The sequence below is a fragment of the Chiloscyllium plagiosum genome, unplaced genomic scaffold (assembly GCF_037043375.1).
Source record: "Chiloscyllium plagiosum isolate Xiang-an unplaced genomic scaffold, Cpla_swu_hap1 HiC_scaffold_47, whole genome shotgun sequence".
Classification (NCBI taxonomy): domain Eukaryota; kingdom Metazoa; phylum Chordata; class Chondrichthyes; order Orectolobiformes; family Hemiscylliidae; genus Chiloscyllium; species Chiloscyllium plagiosum.
Window position 1 is genome coordinate 6689469 of NW_028270185.1, and position 23017 is coordinate 6712485.

General features: G+C 47.6%; 1 protein-coding gene across 2 annotated transcripts in view; it reads left to right on the top strand.

Moving 5' to 3' along the window:
* The window catches only part of LOC122542776 (proteasome subunit alpha type-6-like), a 102661-nt gene that overhangs the window by 66051 nt on the left and 13593 nt on the right, over positions 1-23017 (top strand). Inside the window, exons 1-2 of one of the 2 annotated variants that reach the window (XM_043680809.2) lie at positions 18406-18562; positions 22817-22911. In XM_043680809.2, the coding sequence (XP_043536744.1) occupies positions 18487-18562; positions 22817-22911 (171 nt within the window). In that variant the 5' untranslated portion in view covers positions 18406-18486. Of the gene's footprint in view, positions 1-18405; positions 18563-22816; positions 22912-23017 lie in introns of those variants that run through there. The other variant, XM_087983932.1, reaches the window with a different exon arrangement.

Genomic DNA, 23017 nt, shown 5'->3' on the forward strand with positions numbered 1-23017 from the left:
ACGCTGGGGATCCCAAGCAAAAACAGAAAGTGCTGGAGAAACTCAGCAGCGCCTGGAGAGAGAGCGAGAGAGAAACAGAGTCAACATTTCGAGTCCTGGCCTAACAAAGACTCACTGGACTCTAAATGCTGACTCTGTTTTTCTCTCCACAGATGCTGCCACCGCTTGCTGAGTTTCTCTAGCATTTTCTGTCCCTGTTACGCACTCCCTCCCTCCCTGGATCAGCGCCTCCTCTCTCTCTTTATGTCTCCCATAGCCCTGTCCTTGTCTACTCCCTCACACTACCACGTGACTCAAGGACTTCAATCATTTCCCTTGAATTTGGGTCGACAACACAAAAGAACGGAGCGAATCTGGACCTGTCTAACCTTCCCTGTTGCCATAGCAACACTTGCTGTCCAGTCAGCCCTGACAACACACTTCACAGAACCTACCTCCTTGAGAGTCCCTTTAGGCCCAATCCGCAGCAGTTTGAAAACTAACTGTCCTGCTGTCACAGGCTCTTCAACAGAAATTATATCCTGGTTTTCAATGATTATCAGAACTGGTTCTGACACAGAATAAAACAGAATCATTTTGCGTGCAAGAGTAAGAGTGTGTGTGTGTGTGTGTGAGAGAGAGAGAGACCTGGGTGGGGTAAAACATGTCCCAACTATCTAGAGACAGCGATGGCAGGGGTGTGGGGCTGCAAAGGTAAAGATCACTAACCAAACATCAAAATTATCACAGGATTTTTAACTGAGCTCAGCAAGGAAACTGGACAGTGAGGAAGAGAAGGAGCTTACACCCCTGTTTAAAAAGGACACAACACTGAGTTATTCCGACAAGCTCCAAACGCTTGCGGTTTCAAATAAAGCTGTTGGACTATAACCAGGTTTGGTGTGATTTTTGACTCTGTCCACCCCAGTCCAATACTGGCTCGTCCACATCATGTTTAAAAAGGATACCTTCCCTTTTCTACACAGCAAGAATGTTGATGAGATTGGAGGGTTTGAGCGATAGGGAGAGGCTGAATAGGCTGGGGCTGTTTTCCCTAGAGCATTGCAGGTTGAGGGGTGACCTTAGAATCATAGAATCCTTACAGTGCGGAAAGAAGCCATTTGATCCAACAAGTCCACACCAACCCTCCGAAGAGTATCCCACCCAAACCTGTTCCTCTACTCTATTACTCTACATTTCCCCTGACTAATGCACACCTAACCTATACATCCCTGAACACTATGGGTAAATTAGTATGGCCAATTCACCCTAATTGCACATCTTTGCTCATAGAGGTTTATAAAATCATGAGGGGCATGGATAGAGTGAATAGCCAAGGTCTTTTCCCTGGGATAGGGGAGTCCAAAACCAGAGGGGATAGGTTTAAGGTGAGAGGGGAAAGAGTTCAAGGAGACCTGAGGGGCCACTTTTTCACTCAGAGGGTGGTGCGTGTATGGAATGAGCCGCCGGAGGAAGTGATGGAGGCTGGTACAATTGCAGCATTTAAAAGGCATCTGGATGGGTATATGAATAGGAAGGGTTTGGAGGGATATGGGCTGGTTGCTGGCAGGTGGGACTAGATTGGGTTGGGATATCTGGCATGGATGAGTTGGACCGAGTTGCTGTGCATCTCTATGACATTAAAATTAGTGTTTTACACACTGTAGTTGACATATTGATGATAAGGCAGTTAGTACAGGACAGACTTAAACTTCAGGGAGGAAGTGAGAACTGCAGGAGATCAGAGTTGAGAGTGTGCGCTTGGCCCTGCCATGTTTTTACTGTTCCCCAGACCTCTCCCTTACTGAGGATGAACGTTCAGTCCTCAGCAAAGGCCTCACCTTCATCCCTCTACGCTCCTGGATTAATGAGTTTGACATGCATTGCGACGTTAAATGTTTCTTCCACCGCCTCTGCCTCCAGCATCTGAGGAGCTCTTCACTGGGAATGTGCGGTGTGTGGAATGTGCGTCTTCAGTCCTGATGAAGAGCTTGTGCTTGAAACCTGACTCTCCTGCTCCTCGGATGCTGCCTGACTGGCTGTGCTTTTCCAGCGCCACACCTTTTGACTCTGAACTCCAACATCTGCAGTCCTCACTTTCTCCCTTCTGGATTGTAGTGGGGTCATGGGTTTAGAGGAGCCTTGGCTTGATGCTGCCGCAGGGTTCTGAAAGCTTACACCTCTAAATAAACCGAATGTGGAGGGGCCGGGGTTGGACTGGGGTGTACAAAGTTAAAAAATCACACAACACCAGGTTATAGTCCAACAGGTTTTATTTGGAAGCACTAGCTTTAGCTGCTCCTTCATCAGGTGGTTGTGGAGTATAAGATTGTAAGATACAGAATTTATAGCAAAGGTTAACAGTGTGAGGTAACTGAAATGATATATTGAAAAAGACCTGGATTGTTTGGTAAGTCTCTCATCTTTTAGAATTACTATCTTGGTTTCAGTTCTTTCATATGTAAATCCCAGAACCTTTTTAAAGTTACATTCTGAAGGGAACTTTAACAATTGGTGCCATGTCAGCCCAGATAATGCACTGAAGGTGTGAGGTGTCCTCTATGAGGCTGTCTTGCCCCAATGGTCAGAATCTTACATGGATTCATGCAGTTTTTGAGCAGAATAAGTTTCATCATCTGCCAACATTTCTGCCACCTTCAAACGTACCCCACCACCAGGGATATATTTCCCTCCCCACCCCTATCCACTTTCTGCAATGACAGTTCCCTCCGTGACTACCTGGTCAGGTCCACACCCTCCAACAACCCACCCTCCCCTCCTGGCACCTTCCCCTGCCACCGCTGGAATTGTAAATCCTACACCCATACCTCTTCCCTCACCTCCATCCAAGGCCCCAAAGGAGCCTTCCACATCCATCAAAGTCTCACCTGCACTTCCACACATGTCACTTACTGTATCCATTGCTCCCGATGTGGTCTCCTCTATATTGAAGAGACAGGACACCTACTTGCAGAGCGCTTCAGAGATCATCTCTGGGACACCCGCACCAATCAACCCCACCGCCCCGTGGCTGAACATCTCAACTCCCCCTCCCACTCAGCCGAGGACATGCAGGTCCTGGGCCTCCTCCATCCCCGCTCCCTCACCACACGATGCCTGGAGGAAGAACACCTCATATTCTGCCTCGGGACCCTCCAATCCCATGACATCAATGTGGACTTTACCAGTTTCTTCAGTTCCCCTCCCCCCCACCTTACCCCAGTTCCAACCTTCCAGCTCAGCACTGCCCTCATGACCTGTCCCACTTGTCAATCTTCCTTCCCACCTGTCTGCTCCACCCTCCTCTCTGACCTATCACCCTTCCCCCACCTTCATCTACCTATTGCACTCTCAGCTAGCTTCTCCCAGCTCCACCCCCTTCCCACTTATCTCTCCACCCCTGAGGCTCCCAGCTTCATTCCTGATGAAGGGCTTTTGCCAAAAACGTTGATTTTCCTGCTCCTCGGATGCTGCCTGACCTGCTGTGCTTTTCCAGGGCCACTCTAATCTTGACTCTAATCTCCAGCATCTGCAGTACCCACCTCGGCCACTTCACATTGTTGCCTGTCCCGAAGTCCGCCTTGGAGGATGGTCACCCTAAGGTCGAATGTTCCAGACCGCTGAAGTGTTCTCCGACTGGGAAAAAACACTCCTGTCGGTAGATTGTTGTGCAGTGTCCATTAATCCATTGCTGCTTGGTCTCACCAATGTACCATGCCTTTTTTCAATATATATACCAGATCTTTTTCAACATATGATTTCAGTTACATCACACTGTAAACATTTGCTATAAATTCTGGGTCTTACGATCTTATACTCCACAACCACCTGAAGAAGCAGCGCTATGAAAGCTAGTGCTTCCAATTAAACCTATTGGTCTATAACCTGGTGTTATGTGATTTTTAACTTTGTTTACCCCAGTGCAACATTGATGCCGCAGTGCATCTTGTCAATGGTACGCACTGCTGCTGCTGAGTGTTGGTGGTGGAGGGAGTGGATGTTTGTGAATGTGGTGCCAGTCAAGCGGATAGTGTTGAGCATCTTGAATGTTGTTGGAGCTTTTCGCAACAGAGAGCGGCGGGAGCTGGGCGGAAGTTCAGACGGAGCGCAAAGCCGGTCGGGAAGGTAAGTGATTACTACTAGAGTGGGTGTGTTCTAAACCCCAGGTCCTACAAAGTAGGGTCTCCCTCCCTCCCTCCTCCTCTAACCTTAATTAAGAGTCCACAGATGTGCCACAAAAAGAGGGTCTAAGGAAGTTTAGATCGAAGAGTGAGGCTTCAGCTCAGGACTCTTTGACAAGGAGGTTGAGTGAAGTGATTACACCACAGTTGAAGAGGGTGAAGACATGACTGCCCAGCTGGTTCAGTGCGCTACGTACTTGATGTGGGAGGTCAACGACTCTGGTGTGTCTGGCTCGTATATGTGTGGAAAATGTGTGCACATTCAGCAATTGACCAAGCATATTGCAGCGCTGACGAAAGAACTCGAAGACCTTAGGCTCATCTGAGAAAACGAGATCTTTCTGGACAAGACCTTCAGCGATGTTATTACACCAATCATGCCAGAAGAGAGCATATGATGAGGAAGGCGGAGAGGAGACAGGTGCAAGAGACCCCGGGAGAAGTACCTGTCAGGAACAAGTTGAAGCTTTTGGAAGCAGAGACTGATGACACTGCCAGTTCGCAAGGCGGCCAAGTTTGTCAATCAAAAGTTGCCGCAGAGGCAGAGCGGAAGAGTCGGACATCGCACAGAGCCGTGTTAATAGGGGACTCCATCATGAGAGGAACTGACCGGGGTTTTTGTGGCAGCAGACGGGATTTAAGGATGGTGTGTTGCTTTCCTGGTGCTAGAGTGAAAGACATCGCGGACAGAATGCAGGAAATCCTCAAGGATGAGGGTGAAGAGCCAGAGGTGGTGGTACATGTCGGCACAAATGATGTCGGGAAGAAGAGGAGGAACCTACTACAGCGAGACTTCGGAGAACTAGGAAGAAGGCTGAAAAGCAGGATGTCCAAGGTGGTTATCTCCGGTTTGCTTCCAGTTCCTCGGGCTAGTGTGGCCAGAAACAGGGAGATAATGGACTTGAACGTGTGGTTGCAACACCGTTACATTTAAACTAAGTAGCGGGGGGGGGGGGAGGGGACAAGCTGGATGTTTAAAAAGGAAATTGAAGGGAAAGTTAGAACAAGAGAAGTCAAGAAAGACAACTGTATTAATGAGGCAGAAAACTCGGAAAGGCATCATGCTGTAAGGTTCAGTGAAATAAGGGTTGATGGGAAGGGTGAGAGCAGTAACAAATTAATACTATACATGAATGCACGAAGCATTAGACATAAGATGGGTGAGCTTGAGGCTCTTTTGGAAATTCGCAGATACGATATTGTGGGGATAACTGAGACGTGGCTTCAAGTGGACAGGGTCTGGGAAATGAATATTCAAGGATACACGTGCTATCGGAAGGACAGACTGACGGGCAGAGGGGGTGGGGTGGCCTTGTTGGTAAGGGACGATATTCAGTCCCTTGCGCGGGGGGACCTAGAGTCAGGAGATGTAGAGTCAGTGTGGATAGAGCTTCGAAATACTAAGGGTAAAAAGACCCTCTTGGGAGTCATCTACAGGCCCCCAAACAGTAGTCTGAATGTCGGATGTAAGTTAAATCAGGAGCTGAAATTGGCCTGTCGCAAAGATGTCACTACAGTTGTTATGGGGGATTTTAACATGCAGGTAGACTGGGAGAATCAGGATGGTATTGGGCCTCAAGAAAGAGACTTTGTGGAGTGCCTCAGAGATGGATTCTTAGAGCAGCTGGTGCTGGAGCTGACCAGGGAGAAGGCAATTCTGGATCTGGTATTATGTAACGAACCAGAATTGGTCAGAGACCTCGAAGTGAAGGAGCCATTGGGAAGTAGTGACCATAATACAATAAGCTTCAATCTGCAATTTGAGTGGGAGAGGGTACAGTCGGAAGTGACAGTACTTCTGTTGAATAAAGGGAATTATGGAGCTATGAGGGAGGAGCTGGCCAAAGTTCAATGGTGCAATACCTTAGCAGGGATGACCGTGGAGGAACAATGGCGGATATTTCTGTGTATAATGCAGAAGTTGCAGGATCAGTTCATTCCTAAAAGGAAGAAAGATCCCAGGAGGAGGCATGGGCGGCCGTGGCTGATGAGGGAAGTAAAGAAACATATAAAGTTAAAAGAGAAAAAGTATAACATAGCTAAGATAAGTGGGAAAACTGAGGACTAGGAAGCTTTTAAAGAGCAACAGAGGATTACTAAGAAGGAAATACGCAGAGGAAAAATGAGGTACGAAGGTAAACTGGCCAATAATATTAAGGAGCATAGTAAAAGCTTTTTTAGGTATGTGCAAGGCAAAAAAATGGTTAGGACAAAAATTGGGCCCTTGAAGACAGAAACAGGGGAATATATTACTAGGAACAAAGAAATGGCAGAGGAATTAAATGGGTACTTCAGATCTGTGTTCACTTGGGAAGACACAAGCAATCTCCCTGAGGTAACAGTGGCTGAAGGACCTGAACTTAAGGGAATTTATATTTGCCAGGATTTGGTGTTGGAGAGACTGTTAGGTCTGAAGGTTGATAAGTCTCCGGGGCCTGATGGTCTGCATCCCAGGGTACTGAAGGAGGTGGCTCGGGAAATCGTGGATGCGTTGGTGATTATTTTCCAGAGTTCAATAGATTCGGGGTCGGTTCCTGAGGATTGGAGGGTGGCTAATGTTATACCACTTTTTAAGAAAGGTGGGCGAGAGAAAGCAGGAAATTATAGACCAGTTAGTCTGACCTCAGTGGTGGGAAAGATGCTGGAGTCTATTATAAAGGATGAAATTATTGCACATCTGGATAGTAGTAACAGGATAGGACAGAGTCAGCATGGATTTATGAAGGGGAAATCATGCTTGACTAATCTTCTTGAATTTTTTGAGGATGTAACTATGAAGTTGGACGAGGGAAATCCAGTAGATGTAGTGTACCTGGACTTTCAGAAAGCTTTTGATAAAGTCCCACACAGGAGGTTAGTGAGTAAAATTAGGGTGCATGGTATTGGGGGCAAAGTACTAGATTGGATTGAAAATTGGTTGGCTAATAGGAAACAAAGGGTAGTGATAAACGGCTCCATTTCGGAATGGCAGGCAGTGACCAGTGGGGTACCGCAGGGATCCGTGCTGGGACCACAGCTTTTTACAATATATGTTAATGATATAGAAGATGGTATCAGCAATAACATTTGCAAATTTGCTGATGATACAAAGCTGGGTGGCAGGGTGAAAAGTGATGAGGATGTTAGGAGATTACAGGGTGACCTGGACAAGTTAGGTGAGTGGGCAGATGCATGGCAGATGCAGTTTAATGTGGATAAATGTATGGTTATCCACTTTGGAGCAAGAACAGGAAGGCAGACTACTACCTCAATGGAATCAATTTATGTAAAGGGGCAGTACAGAGAGATCTGGGTGTTCTTGTACACCAGTCAATGAAGGCAAGCATGCAGGTACAGCAGGTAGTGAAGAAGGCTAATAGCATGCTGGCCTTCATAACAAGAGGAATTGAGTATAGAAGTAAAGAGGTGCTTCTGCAGCTGTACAGGGCCCTGGTGAGACCACACCTGGAGTACTGTGTGCAGTTCTGGTCTCCAAATTTGAGAAAAGACATTCTGGCTATTGAGGGAGTGCAGCGTAGGTTCACGAGGTCAATTCCTGGAATGGTGGGATTACCTTACACTGAAAGACTGAAGCAACTGGGCTTGTATACCCTTGAGTTTCGAAGATTGAGAGGGGATCTGATTGAGACGTATAAGATTATGAAAGGATTGGACACTCTGGCAGTAGGAAACATATTTCCACTGATGGGTGAGTGCCGAACCAGAGGACACAGCTTAAAAATATGGGGTAGACCATTTAGGACAGAGCTCAGGAGAAACTTCTTCACCCAGAGAGTGGTGGCTGTGTGGAATGCTCTGCCCCAGAGGGCAGTGGAGGCCCACTCTCTGGATTCATTTAAGAAGGAGTTGGATAGAGCTCTCAAAGATAGTGGAATCAAGGATTATGGAGATAAGGCAGAAACAGGATACTGATTAGGAATGATCAGCCATGATTATATTGAATGGCGGTGCAGGCTCGAAGGGCTGAATGGCCTACTCCTGCACCTATTGTCTATTGTCTATTGTCTATTGTCATTCCATCACAATCCGGACTTGTGTAAAACTGCAGTTAATACTTACAATGTTCATTGCATATCAAGCATACAACCCAAGAGGTTTTACAAAGGTTCCAGCCCTGGGCATATTTTGATGGGAGAGCCTTTGAATTCAACATCTTTAAATTGTGAACCATTTCTTTCAGTTTGTTATCATGTCCTCCCCTCCCTCCACCCCAGTGAGACTGTCTGTTCTTCCCAGTCTGGCAGTTAGACACCATTGTTCTGCCATTCTCACATTCCAACCACTTAATCTGAACTATCAACATCCTTTCTCCCTAAGCACTCTACAGCCACTATCTCCACACCTCAGCCCCCAAACTGTAGCATAAATGTGTCCCCTCCATACTTTGATACAGAGCCATCTAGACTCGAAACGTCAGCTTGCTCTCTCTCCACGGATGCTGCCTGACCCGCTGTGATCTCCAGCATGTGTTGTTTTCAGTAGAGTCCAGCAGCTGTGGTCATTTGTTCCTAAGCCTCTACGATGGTTACCCAAATCATAGAGTCCCTACAGTGTGAAAGCAGACCATTCAGCCCATCGAGTCCACATCAAACCCCCCCCCCAGACTCAACACCGTTCCACCCCCCATCCTATCCCAGTAACCCTGCATTTTCTAGGGCCAATTCACCTAACCTGCACATTTTTGGGCTTCAGTTCTTCCTTCAGAACAAAGTCCGAAACCTTGTCCTGATGAAGGGCTTTTGCCCGAAACATTGATTTTCCTGCTCCTCAGATGCTGCCTGACCAACTGTGCTTTTCCAACACCACACTTCTCAACACTCTCTATGAACACAGCTCTTCACTCTGGAAGAGCAGTGAGTTTCTGGCAGCTCAAGGAGCACCTTTCACTGATTTGATAGCCCTCCAGGTGCATTCGATGTTTCTCTCCCATGAGCAGACTGTAGGGCACAGAGCTGCTTTGGGGTGGCATTGTGGCTCAGTGGTTAGCACTGCAGCCTCACAGCACCAGGGTGCTAGGACAATCAATCCTATCCTCGGGTGATTGTCTGTGTGGAATTTGCACGTTCTCCCCATGTCTGCGTGGGTTTCCTCCCCACAGTCCAAAGATGTGCAGATCAGGTGAATTGGCCATTCTAAATTGCCCATAGTGTTAGGTGCATTAGTCAAAAGCGAAATGGGTCTAGGCGAGTTACTCTTCGGAAGGTCGGTGTAGACTGGTTGGGCTGAAGGGCCTGTTTCCACACTGTAGGGAATCTTTAAAAAAAAATTTTTAAATCTTGACAGAGGTGCACCGCATCTCTCTCCAAATCAGCCCTCCCCAGAATGGTGCAGCTGCTGTCTGTGCCTTCCCACAGCTGGGAATTACACTACATTTCTGGATGTATAGGAAGAACCTAACTGGAAGCACCTTTCCTCACCAGCTAAGTGATGTCCCAGCTGCTTGCTTCTAAGTTCTGGCGATCTGCCCTTTTCCCTATGGTACAGAAGCAGGCTTTTCAGCCCATTGGGTCCATACCGACTCTCTGGAGAGCATCCCACCTAGACCCAAGCCAACCTTATCTCTGTAACCCTGCATTTCCCATGGCTAACCCACCCAAGCCTGCACATCTGTGGACAGTGGGATGAAACCAGAGCACCTGGAGGAAACCAACACAGACACAGGGAGAATGTGCAAACTCCACACAAACAGTCACCCGAGGCGGGGATCGAAGCTGGGTCCCTGGCGCTGTGAGGCAGTAGTGCTAACCACTGAGCCACCGTGCCACCCTGACCTTGCTAAATACCTGTATGACAATCTGACTCAGGGGCTATCTGACAGGATTGAGCATCTCCTTTCCCTAGGGCACCTGGAGGATGTTATGTGTTACCCATTGCTCAATGGACAGCTGGTTGGAAGGGTTTTCCATTACTGGGAATGGAATGCCAATATTCTGGAGTCCCCACTCTGCCAGTTTTCCACAAAGAACTGCAGATGCTGGAAATCAGAAACAAAGGCAGAAACTGCTGGAGAAACTCAGCAGGTCTGGCAGCATCTGTGGAGAGAAAGCAGAGTTAATGTTTCGAGTCCGGTAAACCTTCAGACCTGCTGAGTTTCTCCTGCGCGCTCCACTTTTTCTCCACACTCTGGCAACTCCTCATTCTGCTTCTGGGGTTATTTTGAATACAGCTCACAACTGGGTCATCGCAAAAGATCAGCATTTCCAGGGAAGCTTTCTGTGGCTTTTTTTAATGGATAGAAGTGCTTTACCACACACTCTGAAAGGCTTTTCACATCACCAAATCACCCTTTCTATCCACCACAGTTAAATCAGGAATCTGAGCTGATTAAATCTGATCTTTAAAAATGTTAACCTATTTTTCTAACCAACCTGTTCGGAAATGTTATTACACACCTCTGAAGCAGGTGGGACTTGAACGTGGGTCACCTGGATCCACAGCTAAAGACTGCGCTACACATGCCCTCCAGCAAGAAGCTTCCTACTTCTTCCTGTTAAATTGGAAAAATGAGCTGTTAATAACTATTCTCTAACCAACCTGTTCAAAGATGGGAGAAAGTGAGGACTGCAGATGCTGGTGATCAGAGTTGAGAGTGTGGCGCTGGAAACACCCAGCAGGTCAGGCAGTATCTGAGGAGCAGGAGAATCGACATTTTGAGCATAAGAAATTCAAAGGCTGCATCAGGCTGTTCGAAGATGCTCTGACACATTCTGAACAAGTGGGACTTGAACCTGAGCTTCCTGGCTCTGAGGTTGGAACACTACCACTGTGCCACAGGAGTCCTAATTCACTTCTTTTTCCTTCCCACTACTCAAGTCTTTCTTATAAAAGCAATGGAGCAGCTTGGCCTCCAAGGTCTAGGGACAGGGACACTACCTCTGCACCACAAGAGCTCCATCAGAGTCTGCTTTATTTTAAATATGTATTTATTTTTTAATGTCGTGAGACAGAAAAAAAAATGTAGGAGGCACCATTGTGAATCAACATTATTCGTTTTGCTTCTTCACCAACAGGAAAACACTGTGTGGTCAATTGAATATTCACAAGCAAAGCCAGTTAAGGACAATGTTAACATCAGAAAGTGATGATTTGGAGGTGCCATTCTTGGACTGGGCTGTACAAAGTTCAAAATCACACAACACCAGGTTATCATCCAACAAGTTTATTTGGAAGCACTAGCTTTCGGAGCGCTGTTCCTTCATCAGGTGGTTGTGGAGTACCCCTTAGCAAGTAAATTAATCAGTTGGAAACCACGGGTGATTTACTGGTGGTGCTCAAGAGTTGAGAAAAAAACCATGGGAGATTTAGTGAGGGGGATATAAACATTTGATTGTGCACCTTGGGAAATTACAAACCAGGGATCCGCGCGCCCCCCCCCACCCCCCAACCCCTGTTTTTGTAATATCCCGAAGTGCTCTCTCACACAATCGAATGGATTTCTTGGAGTGGGAGCGTATAGTATCCACTGGCCGGCTGCAATCAAGGGGTCATCACAGGGTCAAGGGAACAACTAGAGACTTTGAGTTAATCCAAGTCCCTTTGAGATTGTGATTTTTGTTACAGTGCCCCTGGGTGGCACTGCAACTTCCCAAATGTAGCCTGATTAAGATATTTTGGATTAACCTGGTTAGGATGTGAACCGGGGAGAAAGTGAGGTCTGCAGATGCTGGAGATCAAAGTTGAAACTTTATTGCTGGAACAGCACAGCAGGTCAGGCAGCATCCAGGGAACAGAAGATTCGATGTTTCGGGCACAGGCCCTTCTTCAGGAATGAGCAGAGAGTGTTCAGCAGGAGAAGATAAAAGGTAGGGAGGAGGGACTTGGAGGAGGGGCGTTGGAAATGTGATAGGTGGAAAGAGGTCAAGGTGAAGGTGATAGGTCGGAGTAGGATGGAGGCGGAGAGGTCAAGAAGAAGACTGCAGGTCAGGAAGGCGGTGCCGGGCTGGAGGGATTCGGCTGAGACAAGGTGGGGGGAGGGGGGATGAAGAAACTGGTGAAGTCCAAGTTCATCCCCTGTGGTTGGAGGGTTCCCAGTCGGAAGATAAGACGCTCCTTCTCCGACCGTCGCGTTGTTGTGGTTTGGCGGTGGATGAGTCCAATGACCTGCATATCCTCGGTGGAGTGGGAGGGGGAGTTGAAATGCTGTGCTACAGGGTGGTTGGGTTGGTTCGTCCGGGTGGCCCAGAGGTGCTCTCTGAATCGCTCCTCAAGTAGGCGGCCTGTCTCCCCAATATAGAGGAGGCCACACCGGCTGCAGCGGATGCAGTAGATGATGTGGGTGGAGGTGCAGGTGAATCTGTGGCGGATATGGAAGTTTCCTTTGGGGCCTTGGAGAGAAGTGAGGGGGGAGGTGTGGGCGCAAGTGTTGCACCTCCTGCGGTTGCAAGGCAAGGTGCCGGGAGTGGAGGTTGGGTCGGTGGGGGGTGTGGATCTGACAAGGGAGCCGCGGAGGGAGTGGTCTCTACGGAAAGCTGATAGGGGAGGGGAGGGAAATATATCCTTGGTGCTGGGGTCTGTTTGGAGGTGGCGGAAGTGACGGCGGATGATGCGCTGTACATGGAGATTGGTGGGGTGGTAGGTGAGGACCAGTGGGGTTCTGTCCTGGTGGCGGTTGGAGGGGCGGGGCTCAAGGGCGGAGGAGCGGGAAGTGGAGCAGATGCGGTGGAGGGCACCGTCGACCACGTCGGGGGGGAAATTGCGATCCTTGAAGAAGGAGGCCATCTGTGTTGTACGTATTTTGAACTGGTCCTCCTGGGAGCAGATGCGGCAGAGACGAAGGAATTGGGAGAATGGGATGGCGTTTTTACAGGGGGCAGGATGGGAGGAGGTGTAGTCCAGGTAGCTGTGGGAGTCGGTTGGTTTGTAGTAGATGTCCGTGTTGATTCGGTCGCCTGAGATAGAAACAGAAAGGTCTAGGAAGGGGAGGGAGGAGTCTGAGACTGTCCAGGTGAATTTGAGGTCGGGGTGGAAGGTGTTAGTGTAGTGGATGAACTGTTCAACCTCCTCGTGGGAGTACAAGGTAGCGCCGATACAGTCATCAATGTAGCAAAGGAAAAGATGGGGGGTGGGGCCAGTGTAGTTGCGGAAGATGGATTGTTCCACATACCCTACGAAGAGGCAGGCATAGCTGGGGCCCATGCGGGTGCCCATGGCTACTCCTTTTGTTTGGAGAAAGTGGGAGGATTGGAAAAAGTTGTTCAGGGTGAGGACCAGTTCGGTCAGTCGAAGGAGGGTGTCGGTGGAAGGGTACTGGGTGGTACGGCGGGAAAGGAAGAAGCGGAGTGCTTTGAGTCCTTCGTGATGGGGGATGGAGGTGTACAGGGACTGGATGTCCATGGTGAAGATGAGGCATTGGGGACCGGGGAAGCGGAAATCCTGGAGGAGGTGGAGGGCGTGGGTGGTGTCACGAACGTAGGTGGGGAGTTCTTGGACTAATGGGGACAGGACTGTGTCGAGGTATGCCGAGATGAGTTCGGTTGGGCAGGAGCAGGCTGAGACGATGGGTCGTCCGGGGCAGTCAGGTTTGTGGATTTTGGGCAGGAGGTAGAAACGGGCGGTGCGGGGTTGTGGTACTATGAGGTTGGAGGCAGAGGATGGGAGGTCCCCTGAGGTGATGAGGTTATGGATGGTCTGGGAGATGATGGTTTGGTGGTGGGGGGTGGGGTCATGGTCAAGGGGACGGTAGGAGGAGGTATCTGCGAGCTGGCGTTTGGCCTCAGCGGTGTAAAGGTCAGTGCGCCAAACTACTACTGCGCCTCCCTTGTCAGCTGGTTTGATGGTGAGGTTGGGGTTGGAACGGAGGGAGTGGAGGGCTGCGCGTTCCGAGGGTGAGAGGTTGGAGTGGGTGGGAGGGGTGTGGGAGTTCAGGTAGCGGTTAATATCGCGGCGGCAGTTTGCTATGAAGAGGTTGAGGGCAGGTAGGAGGCCAGCACGGGGTGTCCAGGTGGACGGGGTGTGTTGGAGGTGGGAGAAGGGGTCGTCAGAGGGTGGGCGAGAGTCTTGATTGAAGAAGAAGGCACGGAGGCGAAGGCGGCAGAAGAATTGTTCGATGTCACTCCGTGTATTGAATTCATTGACCCGAGAACGTGTGGGAACGAAGGTGAGACCTCTGCTGAGGACTGATCTTTCATCCTCAGAGAGGGGCAAGTCCGGCACATCCTCAGAGAGGATGTGAACCGGGGCCTCCTAGGTCAGTGCTGATGTCCTCACTATTCACTACAACATCCCTTCAAACTATTTTTTTCTCTTTTGTATCTAGAAGGGCTCTTACACGGTTTCCCCATCATCAAATCACCCATGGTATTAATTGTAGCATCGCTACAGTGCAGACAGAGGCCAATCGACCCATTGTGTCTGCACTGACCCTCCAAAGAGCATCCCACCCAGACCTGTAACCCCATGTTTACCATGGCTAATCCAGACTATGACCATCACCAACAAGAGGCAGTATAACCAACAAGGAGAAAGTGAGGCCTGCAAATGCTGGAGATCAGAATCGAGAATGTGTTGTTGGAAAAACAAAGCAGGTCAGGCAGCATCCAAGGAGCAGGAGAGTCAACATTTCAGGCCAGAGCCCTTCATCAGGAATCCAACTATGTACTCCATAACCACCTGATGAAGGAGCAGCGCTCCAAAAGCTAGTGCTTCCAATTAAACCTGTTGGACTATAACCTGGTGTGGTGTGATTTTTAACTTTGTACACCCCAGTCCAACACCGGCATCTCTAAATCCTCCACCACTGACGCTCAGGAGCAGCAGTGTGTACCATCTACAAGATGCACTGCAGGAATCCGCCAAAGATCCTCAGACTGCACCTTCCAAATTCACAACCACTTCCATCTCGAAAGACAAGGACAGCAGATATATGGGAACACCACCCCTTGCAAGTTCCCCTCCCAGCCACTCACCATCCTGACTTGGAAATATATTGCCTTCCCTTCAGTGTAGTTGAGTCCTAATCCTGGAATTCCCTCTCTAAGGATATTGTGGGTCAACCCACAGCAGGTGGACTGCAGCAGTTCAAGAAAGCAGCTCACCCCCACCTTCGCAAGGGGCAAATAGGGACGGGTAATAAATGCTGCCTCTGCCAGTGACACTGACAAATGAATAAAAACACAATCCACCTAACCCGCACATCTATGGACTGTGGGAGGAAACCTACACAGGCACAGGGAGAGCAGACAAACTCCCCACAGACAGACGCCTGAGACTGCAATCAAACCCAGGTCCGTGGCGCTGTGGAGCAGCAGTGCTAACCACTGAGCCATCATGCCCATTAACCATTGACTGACTTCATCAAAATAGTAATGAAAGGGGAACAGACGGGACTAGTGTGGGAAGGGAGCTGCAAGGCTGAATAGTTAGTAAACTCTAACCACAAGGAAGGGTGCCTGGGTTTCTGTTTCACTGACTGACTTGGGCAAAAGTGATTTGCTAGAATAGTTCCAGACATGAGAACTTCAGTGATGAGAATAAATTGAAGAAATTATGATAGTTTTCGCTGGATAGTTGCCTTTATTAGCTGAGGCACAGTGTTTAAGAGCAGGGAGGCGTTGCTGGAACTGTATAAAATTTTGGGCAGAAGTGGGTACTGCAGATGAAGGGCTTTTGCCCAAAACGTCGATTTTCCTGCTCCTTGGATGCTGCCTGACCTGCCGTGCTTTTCCAGCACCATTCTACTCTTGTATAAAAGGCCACAGTGAGAGTAATTCTGGAATCCACATTTTAGGAGGGATGTGACAGCACTGGGAGAGGGGGCAGAGGAGATTTCCCAGGATGTTGCCTGGGCTGGAGAGTTTTAGTCACGATGAGAGATTGGACAGACTGGGGTTATTTTCTGGGAGCAGAGGGGAGGGACGTGATTGAGACGCATAATGTTATGAGGGGCAAGGACTGGGTGGACAGGAAGAAACTTTTCCTCTTGGTGAAGGGATCAATGTCGGGGGGGGGGGGTACAGATTTATGGTAAGGGGCAGGAGGTTTAGAGGGAAACAATTTTTTCAACCAGACGGTGATGGGAGATGGAACTCACTGCCAGGAAGTGTGTCATTGATTCATAAAGTCATAGAGATGTTCAGCATGGAAACAGACCCTTCGGTCCAACTCATCCATGTCGACCAGATAACCTAAATTAATCTAGTCCCATTTGCCAGCATTTGACCCATATCCCTCCAAACCCTTCCTATTCATATACCCATCCAGATGCCTTTTCAATGTTGTATCAGCCTCCACCACTTCCTCTGGCAGCTCATTCCATACACGCACCACCCTCTGGGTGAAAAGGTCCCCTTGCGGTTAGAGTTTAAATCTTTCCCCTCCCACCTTATACCTATGCCCTCTTCTTTTGGAGTCACCCACCCTGGGAAAAAGACACTGTCTATTCACCTTATCCATGCCCCTCATGATTTTATAAACCTCTATAGCCTCTGACACTCCAGGGAAAACAGCCCAACCTATTCAGCTTATAGCTCAAACCCTCCAACCCTGGCAGCATGCTTGTAAATCTTTTCTGAACACTGTCAAGTTACACAACATTCTTCCGATAGGAAGGAGACCAGAACTGCATGCAGTTTTCCAAAAGCGACCTAACAAATGTCCTGCACAGCTGCAACATGACCTCCCAACTCCCGTACTCAATACTCTGACCAATAAAGGAAATGCCTTCTTCACCATCCTTTCTACCTGTGCCTCCACTTTCAGAGAGCTATGAACCTGCACTCCAAAGTCTCTTTGTTCAGCAACATTCCCTAGGACCTCACCATTAAGTATGTAAGTCCTGCTCTGATTTGCCTTTCCAAAATGCAGCACCTCACATTTATCTGAATTAAACTCTATCTGCCACTCCTCAGCCCATTGGCCCATCTAATTTTGATCCTGTCGTTCTCTGAGGTAATCTTATTCACTGTCCACTCCACCTCCAATTTTGGTGTCATCTGCAAACTTACTAACCATACCACCTATGTTCACATCCAAATCACTTATATAAATGATGAAAAGCAATAGACCCATAGGGATGCACAGCACAGAAATGGACCCTTCAGTCAAACTTGCCCATGCTGACCAGCATCCTAAATTTAATGAGTCCCATTTGACTGCATTTGGCCCATATCCTTCTAAACTCTTTCTATTCATATACTCATCCAGATACCTTTTAATACCAGCCTCCACCACTTCCTCTGGCAGCTCATTCCATACACACAGGAAATGTTGTCCCTTAAGTCCCTTTTAAATCTTTCCCCTCTCACCCTAAACCTATGCCCTCTGGTTTTGGATTCCCCCACCTTAGGGAAAAGACCTTGTCTATCTACCCTATCCATGCCTCACATGATTCTACGAGCCTCCAGTGGTAGAGACAGAAATGCCTCGTTATGTTTAAGAAATATTTAGAGGTGCACTTGTGATGCCAAGGGATACAAGGCAATGAGAAGGAAGTGAGGACCGCAGATGCTGGAGATCAGAGTTGAGAATGTGGCGCTGGAAAAGCACAGCAGGTCAGCCAGCATCCAAGGAGCAGGAAAATCGACGTTTCAGCATCCAATGAGCCAAGTGCTGGAAAATGGCATTAGAACAGTTCGGAGGTTGGCGCAGACCCTATGGGCTGAAGGGCCTTTCTCTTTGCTGTAGAATTCCAAGACTCCAGGAACACAGAGATATGAGGATGGATCCAAAATCTTGGTCGATGAGGTAGATTTTAAGGAGTGTCTTAAAAGAGGGGAGAGGAGCAGAGAGGTTTAGGGAAGGAATTCCAAAGCTCTCAGTGAGTACAAGCTCAATCTACTCCCCCTCTTCCTCCTAATACAGTCCCTCTCTATCTTCATATTCCTGATGAAGGGCTTTTGCCTGAAACGTCGATTTTCCTGCTTCTCGGATGCTGCCTGACCTGCTGTGCTTTTCCAGCACCACTCTAATCTCCAGCATCTGCAAGTACCCACTTTCGCCAAATAAATTGCTATACATCCCCACCCAACACACACCCTGCCAACATCTACCTCCCCATTCACACCCTGAAAAGCACATTATCTGCAAGGTATCACAGTGCTGTTTGTGGGAGATTGGTTGCCAATACACGACAACATGAGTCAGACTTCAAGAAATGTTCCACTGACAGCCAGCAACTGCCAAAGGTGCTATCCAAATGCAATTCAGTTGTGAGCAAATTGCTGCAGAATGATGTGAAAGAGATTACAGCCAGGGCCAGAAGCTAAATCAGAGCTACTGGGCTGTAGGAACAGCTTATTTCCTGGTTTCCGTGTGTGTTTGATTCTGAAATTGAAAGTAAAAGTCGATAAGAAAGAAACTTCTCCATTTCTGCGCCGGTCGCGCCTTAAGGATGAGCCGCGGCTCCAGCGCTGGCTTTGACCGTCACATCACTATCTTTTCCCCCGAGGGGAGACTCTACCAAGTCGGTCAGTGGTTTGCAACTTCTGTCCCCGCTTTATAACTTTGCACTTTAAGTTCCTGCAACTCTTTCATCTTCTTCGCTACACCCAGCTCTGCCACTGTAGCCGTCCCCGTGATTGACAGCGGGGCCGCCCAATGGCGAGACAGATCCACACGTCAATCACAGCGTGTTCGCCAATAGGTGCAAGGATGAGGGGCGGGATCTGTGTTTGATTGACAGCTGCTTTCATTTTGCCTTCTGTGCTAACTTTTGATTTTCAAGATTTTTCTCGAAGTAAATCTCTTAAAATTCTTTTGCAGCAGAGGTAGGTTTTAATGGTTGAGTTAATTCAATAAGTCTCTTTAGAAAAATACCCCTTCAAATCATCTGCAGAGTTCTTTGAAATAATCATGTTGCTTAAAACACAAAAGGAAGCAGCGGATGCTGGAGATTTGCCTGTGACATTTTGCACAAATGTTTCATTGAGAAAAGATGGAAATTTTTATCTTCTGCTAGAGTTATTCAGCAGTTACTCAGTTATTAATTTCTGATGATTTAGTCCTCTTAAAACTTGGGAATTTCCTGAAGGTGCTTACTCTAGCATGACTCAATAATAATTACCAGCCCGCCCTCCCCCCCCCTAAAGTCATAGAGATGTACAGCCTGAAAACAGACCATTGTTAATGAGTAATAAAAATACAGCCGCCATACTCCCAGAGGGATCCGGAGAGAGTATAGGTGTGGAGTGGAGTTTAACCTGAGGATCACCATATCTTAAAAGGAGGGGGTTTGGGGAGAGATTGAGAAGGGGAATTCTTATTAGTGACCTCAGTCTGTACAGGAATTGAGCCCATGCTGTTACAGAGTCAAATAGCATGGCTACAGGCCCTTCAGCTCAATTCGTCCATGCTGGCCTATTATGACTGTTCAAGACATTGGTGAGGTCACAACTGGAGTGCTGCATACAATTTTGATCGCCCTGCTATACAAAGGATGTTATTAAAGCTGGAAAGGGCGCAGAAATGATTTACTCTACAAGGATGTTACCGAGACTGGAGGGTTTGATTTATAAGGAGAGGCTAAGTGCTGACCTTATAGAGATTTAGAAAATCATGAGGGGTATAGATAAGGTGAGTGGCCAAGGTCTTTTCTCCAGGATAGTGGAGTCCAAAACTAGAAGGCATGGGTTTAAGGTGAGAGTGGAAAGATATAAAACGGGCTTGATGGGCCCGTTGGTCCATAATCAAGGTCTTGTTGTACCCTGAGCTAACCTTCTTCACTGTCTATACACCTCCAATGTTGGTGTCACCTGTAAACGTACTAACCATACCGCACATGTTCACATCCAAATCATTTATATAAATGACTAAAATCAGTGGACCTATAGAGGTGTACAGCACAGAGACAAACCCTTCAGTCCAACTTGTCCACGCCGATCAGATATCCTAAATTAAATTAGTCCCATTTGAAAAATCCTAAAAGTTCTACATTGTTAACTACTGTATTAATCAACAATATTGTGTTAACTTGTACTCTAAAAATATAGTCAGGGCCTTTCTTACTTCATGATACTTGTCATTTATCTCAAGAGAGTTGGAATATAAAAGCAGTGATGTGCTTAAAACTTTAGTTAGGCCCTATTTAGAATACTGTGTCCAATTTTGGTCCCCATACCTCAGGAAGGACATACTGGCACTGGAGCGTGTCCAGCGGAGATTCACACGGTTATCCCTGGAATGGTAGGCTTAACATACGATGGATGGTTGAGGAGCCTGGGATTGTCTTCATTAGAGTTTAGAAGGTTGAGGGGAGATCTAATAGAAACTTGCAAGATAATGCATGGCTTAGAAAGAGTGGACGCTGGAAGTTGTTTCCATTAGGCGGGGAGACTAGGACCCATGGGCACAGCCTTAGAATTAGATGGGGTCAATTTAGAACAGAAATGAGGATACATTTCTTCAGCCAGAGAGTAGTGGCCTTGGAATTCATTGCCACGGAGCGCAGTGGAGGCCGGAATGTTAAATGTCTTCAAGGCAGAGATTGATAAATTCTTAATCTCGCAAGGAATTAAGGACTACGGGGAGAGTGCGGATAAGTGGAGTTGAAATGCCCATCAGCCATGGCAGAGTGGACTCGATGGGCTGAATGGCCTCACTTCCACTCCTATGTCTTATGGTCACACTGCTGAAAGCCAGTTTTGAACGATCCAAAGGAATTTGAGAAAGTTTGACACCACAGGAATGCTGGGTTTAGACATGAACTAAGTAAGTTACGGCTTAGCCCCTCACATTATGCGCTTCCTCAAAAAATGGAAAGCAAAGCTAAATTTTGGGTTTTGCATAATCATTTGATAAATAAAGGAGACAGAGGAAGAAAAGACTCTAAAACAGGCATTTTTTTTCTGATATTACGCAAGTATATCTGATTTTGCAATTCTAACATAAAACAGTCCTGATTTAGGATTTCAGATATAATCAGAAAACTTTGACTGACTCTATTCTGGAAGTGCAGTACTCAGACTCCCAGACTCCTATGTCTCAAACTGATGAAATGCAGCCAATACAACAGTACGTCTGCAATTCTGCTCTAACAATACAATCTGTACCAGCTGATGTAGTTTTTTTAGATCTTGATTTCAGCTTTGAATCATATATTAGTGCCGTCACTAAGACTTCCTATTTCTACCTCTCTTACATCCTTCCAATTCGTCCTGCGTCAGCTCCTCAGTTATTGAATCCCATATCCTTGCCTTTGTTAGCTCCCAAGTCCTGAAGAAGGGTTACACCCCGAAATGTTGACTACTCCACCTCCTGATGCTGCCTGGCTTGCTATGTTCTTCCAGCCTCCTGCTTGTTTACCTTTGTTAGCTCTAGACTTGACTCCTGTCAATGTCTGCTGTCCTTGTTTTAACTCTATATAAATTCCATTCACTCATTACCCCGGTGCTTCATGAATTGTCTTGGCTCCCAGGTAAGCAAATGTATCCATTTTAAAACTCTCATCCTTGTTTACCTCTCCCTCCATCACCTCACCCCCCTCCCTAGCTGGATAGTCTCCTCCTGCCACCAGGTCCCACTTTAGTTCCTCCACCAGCCATTGTGGTTTTTCTGGCATCTGATTGGATCAATCAGAAAGAGACAAGAGGAACTCTACAACCATACAATATCTTTCACTGAGTCATAGAGACATAGAGATGTACAGCATGGAAACAGACCCTTAGGTCCAACTCACCTTTTCTGACTAGATATCCTAAATTAGTCCAGTCCCATTTTCCAGCATTTAGCCTATATCCCTCTCAACTTTTCCTATTCATATACCCATCCAGATGCCTTTTAAACATTGTAATTGTATCAGCCTCCATTACTTCCTCTGGCAGCTCATTCCATACATGCATCTGCGTGAAAACGTTGCCCCTCAGATCCCTTTTATATCTTTCCCCTCTCACCCTAAACCTATGCCCTCTAGTTCTAGACTCCCCCATCCCAAGGAAAAGACCTTGTCTATTTACTCTATCCATGCCTCTCAGCCTCCAGCACTCCAGGGAAAACAGCCCCAGCCTATTCAGCCTCTCCCTATAGCTCAAACCCTCCAACCCTGGCAACATCCTTGTACATCTTTTCTGAGCCCTGTCAAGTTTCACAACATCCTCCCTGTAGGAGGGAGGCCAGAATTGCATGCAGTATTCCAAAAGTGGCCTAACCAATGTCCTGTACAGCTGCAACGTGACCTCCCAGCTCCTATAGGAGAAAGTGAAGATTGCAGATGCTGGAGATCAGAGTCTAGAGTGTGGTGCTGGAAAAGTACAGCAGGTCAGGCAGCATCTGAGGAGCAGGAGAGTCGACGTTTCGGGCATAAGCCTGATGACACTCTCGACTCCCAACTCCTATACTCAATGCACTGACCAATTAAGGAAAGTGTACCAAACGCCTTCCTCACTATCTTGTCTACCTGCAACTCCACTGGTTCAGGTTGTGGTTTTGTTTGAAGAAAAAGCTGAGGGATAATATGCAAGGAATGGAGGGATATGGACCCAGAGCAGGCAGAAGGGATTAGTTTAATTTGGAGTCATGTTTGGCACAACACCGCAGGCCGAAGGGCCTGATCCTGTGCTGAACTGGTCTACATTCTATGTTCTATAAAGCCCTCCAAAAAAGTGGGTAATCAAAGTTGGTACTGTCATGTGACCCACCATCAAAGATGGCCGCTGTGTACTCCTCCCCATTCCCTCCCTGACTTCTTGGACATGTTCTGAATGGCTAATCTGCTCCTTTCTTTTCAGAGTATGCATTCAAAGCAATAAACCAGGGTGGCCTTACAACAGTGGCCGTGAGGGGGAAGGACTCAGTCGTTGCCGTGACCCAGAAGAAAGTGGCAGTGAGTATGGACGTCTTCTGCAACTTTGCTCACATTCACCCCAATGATCCTGACTCTCGCTGGAGTTCAGCCTTCGGTCACACAGCAACAATGACGACACGCATTT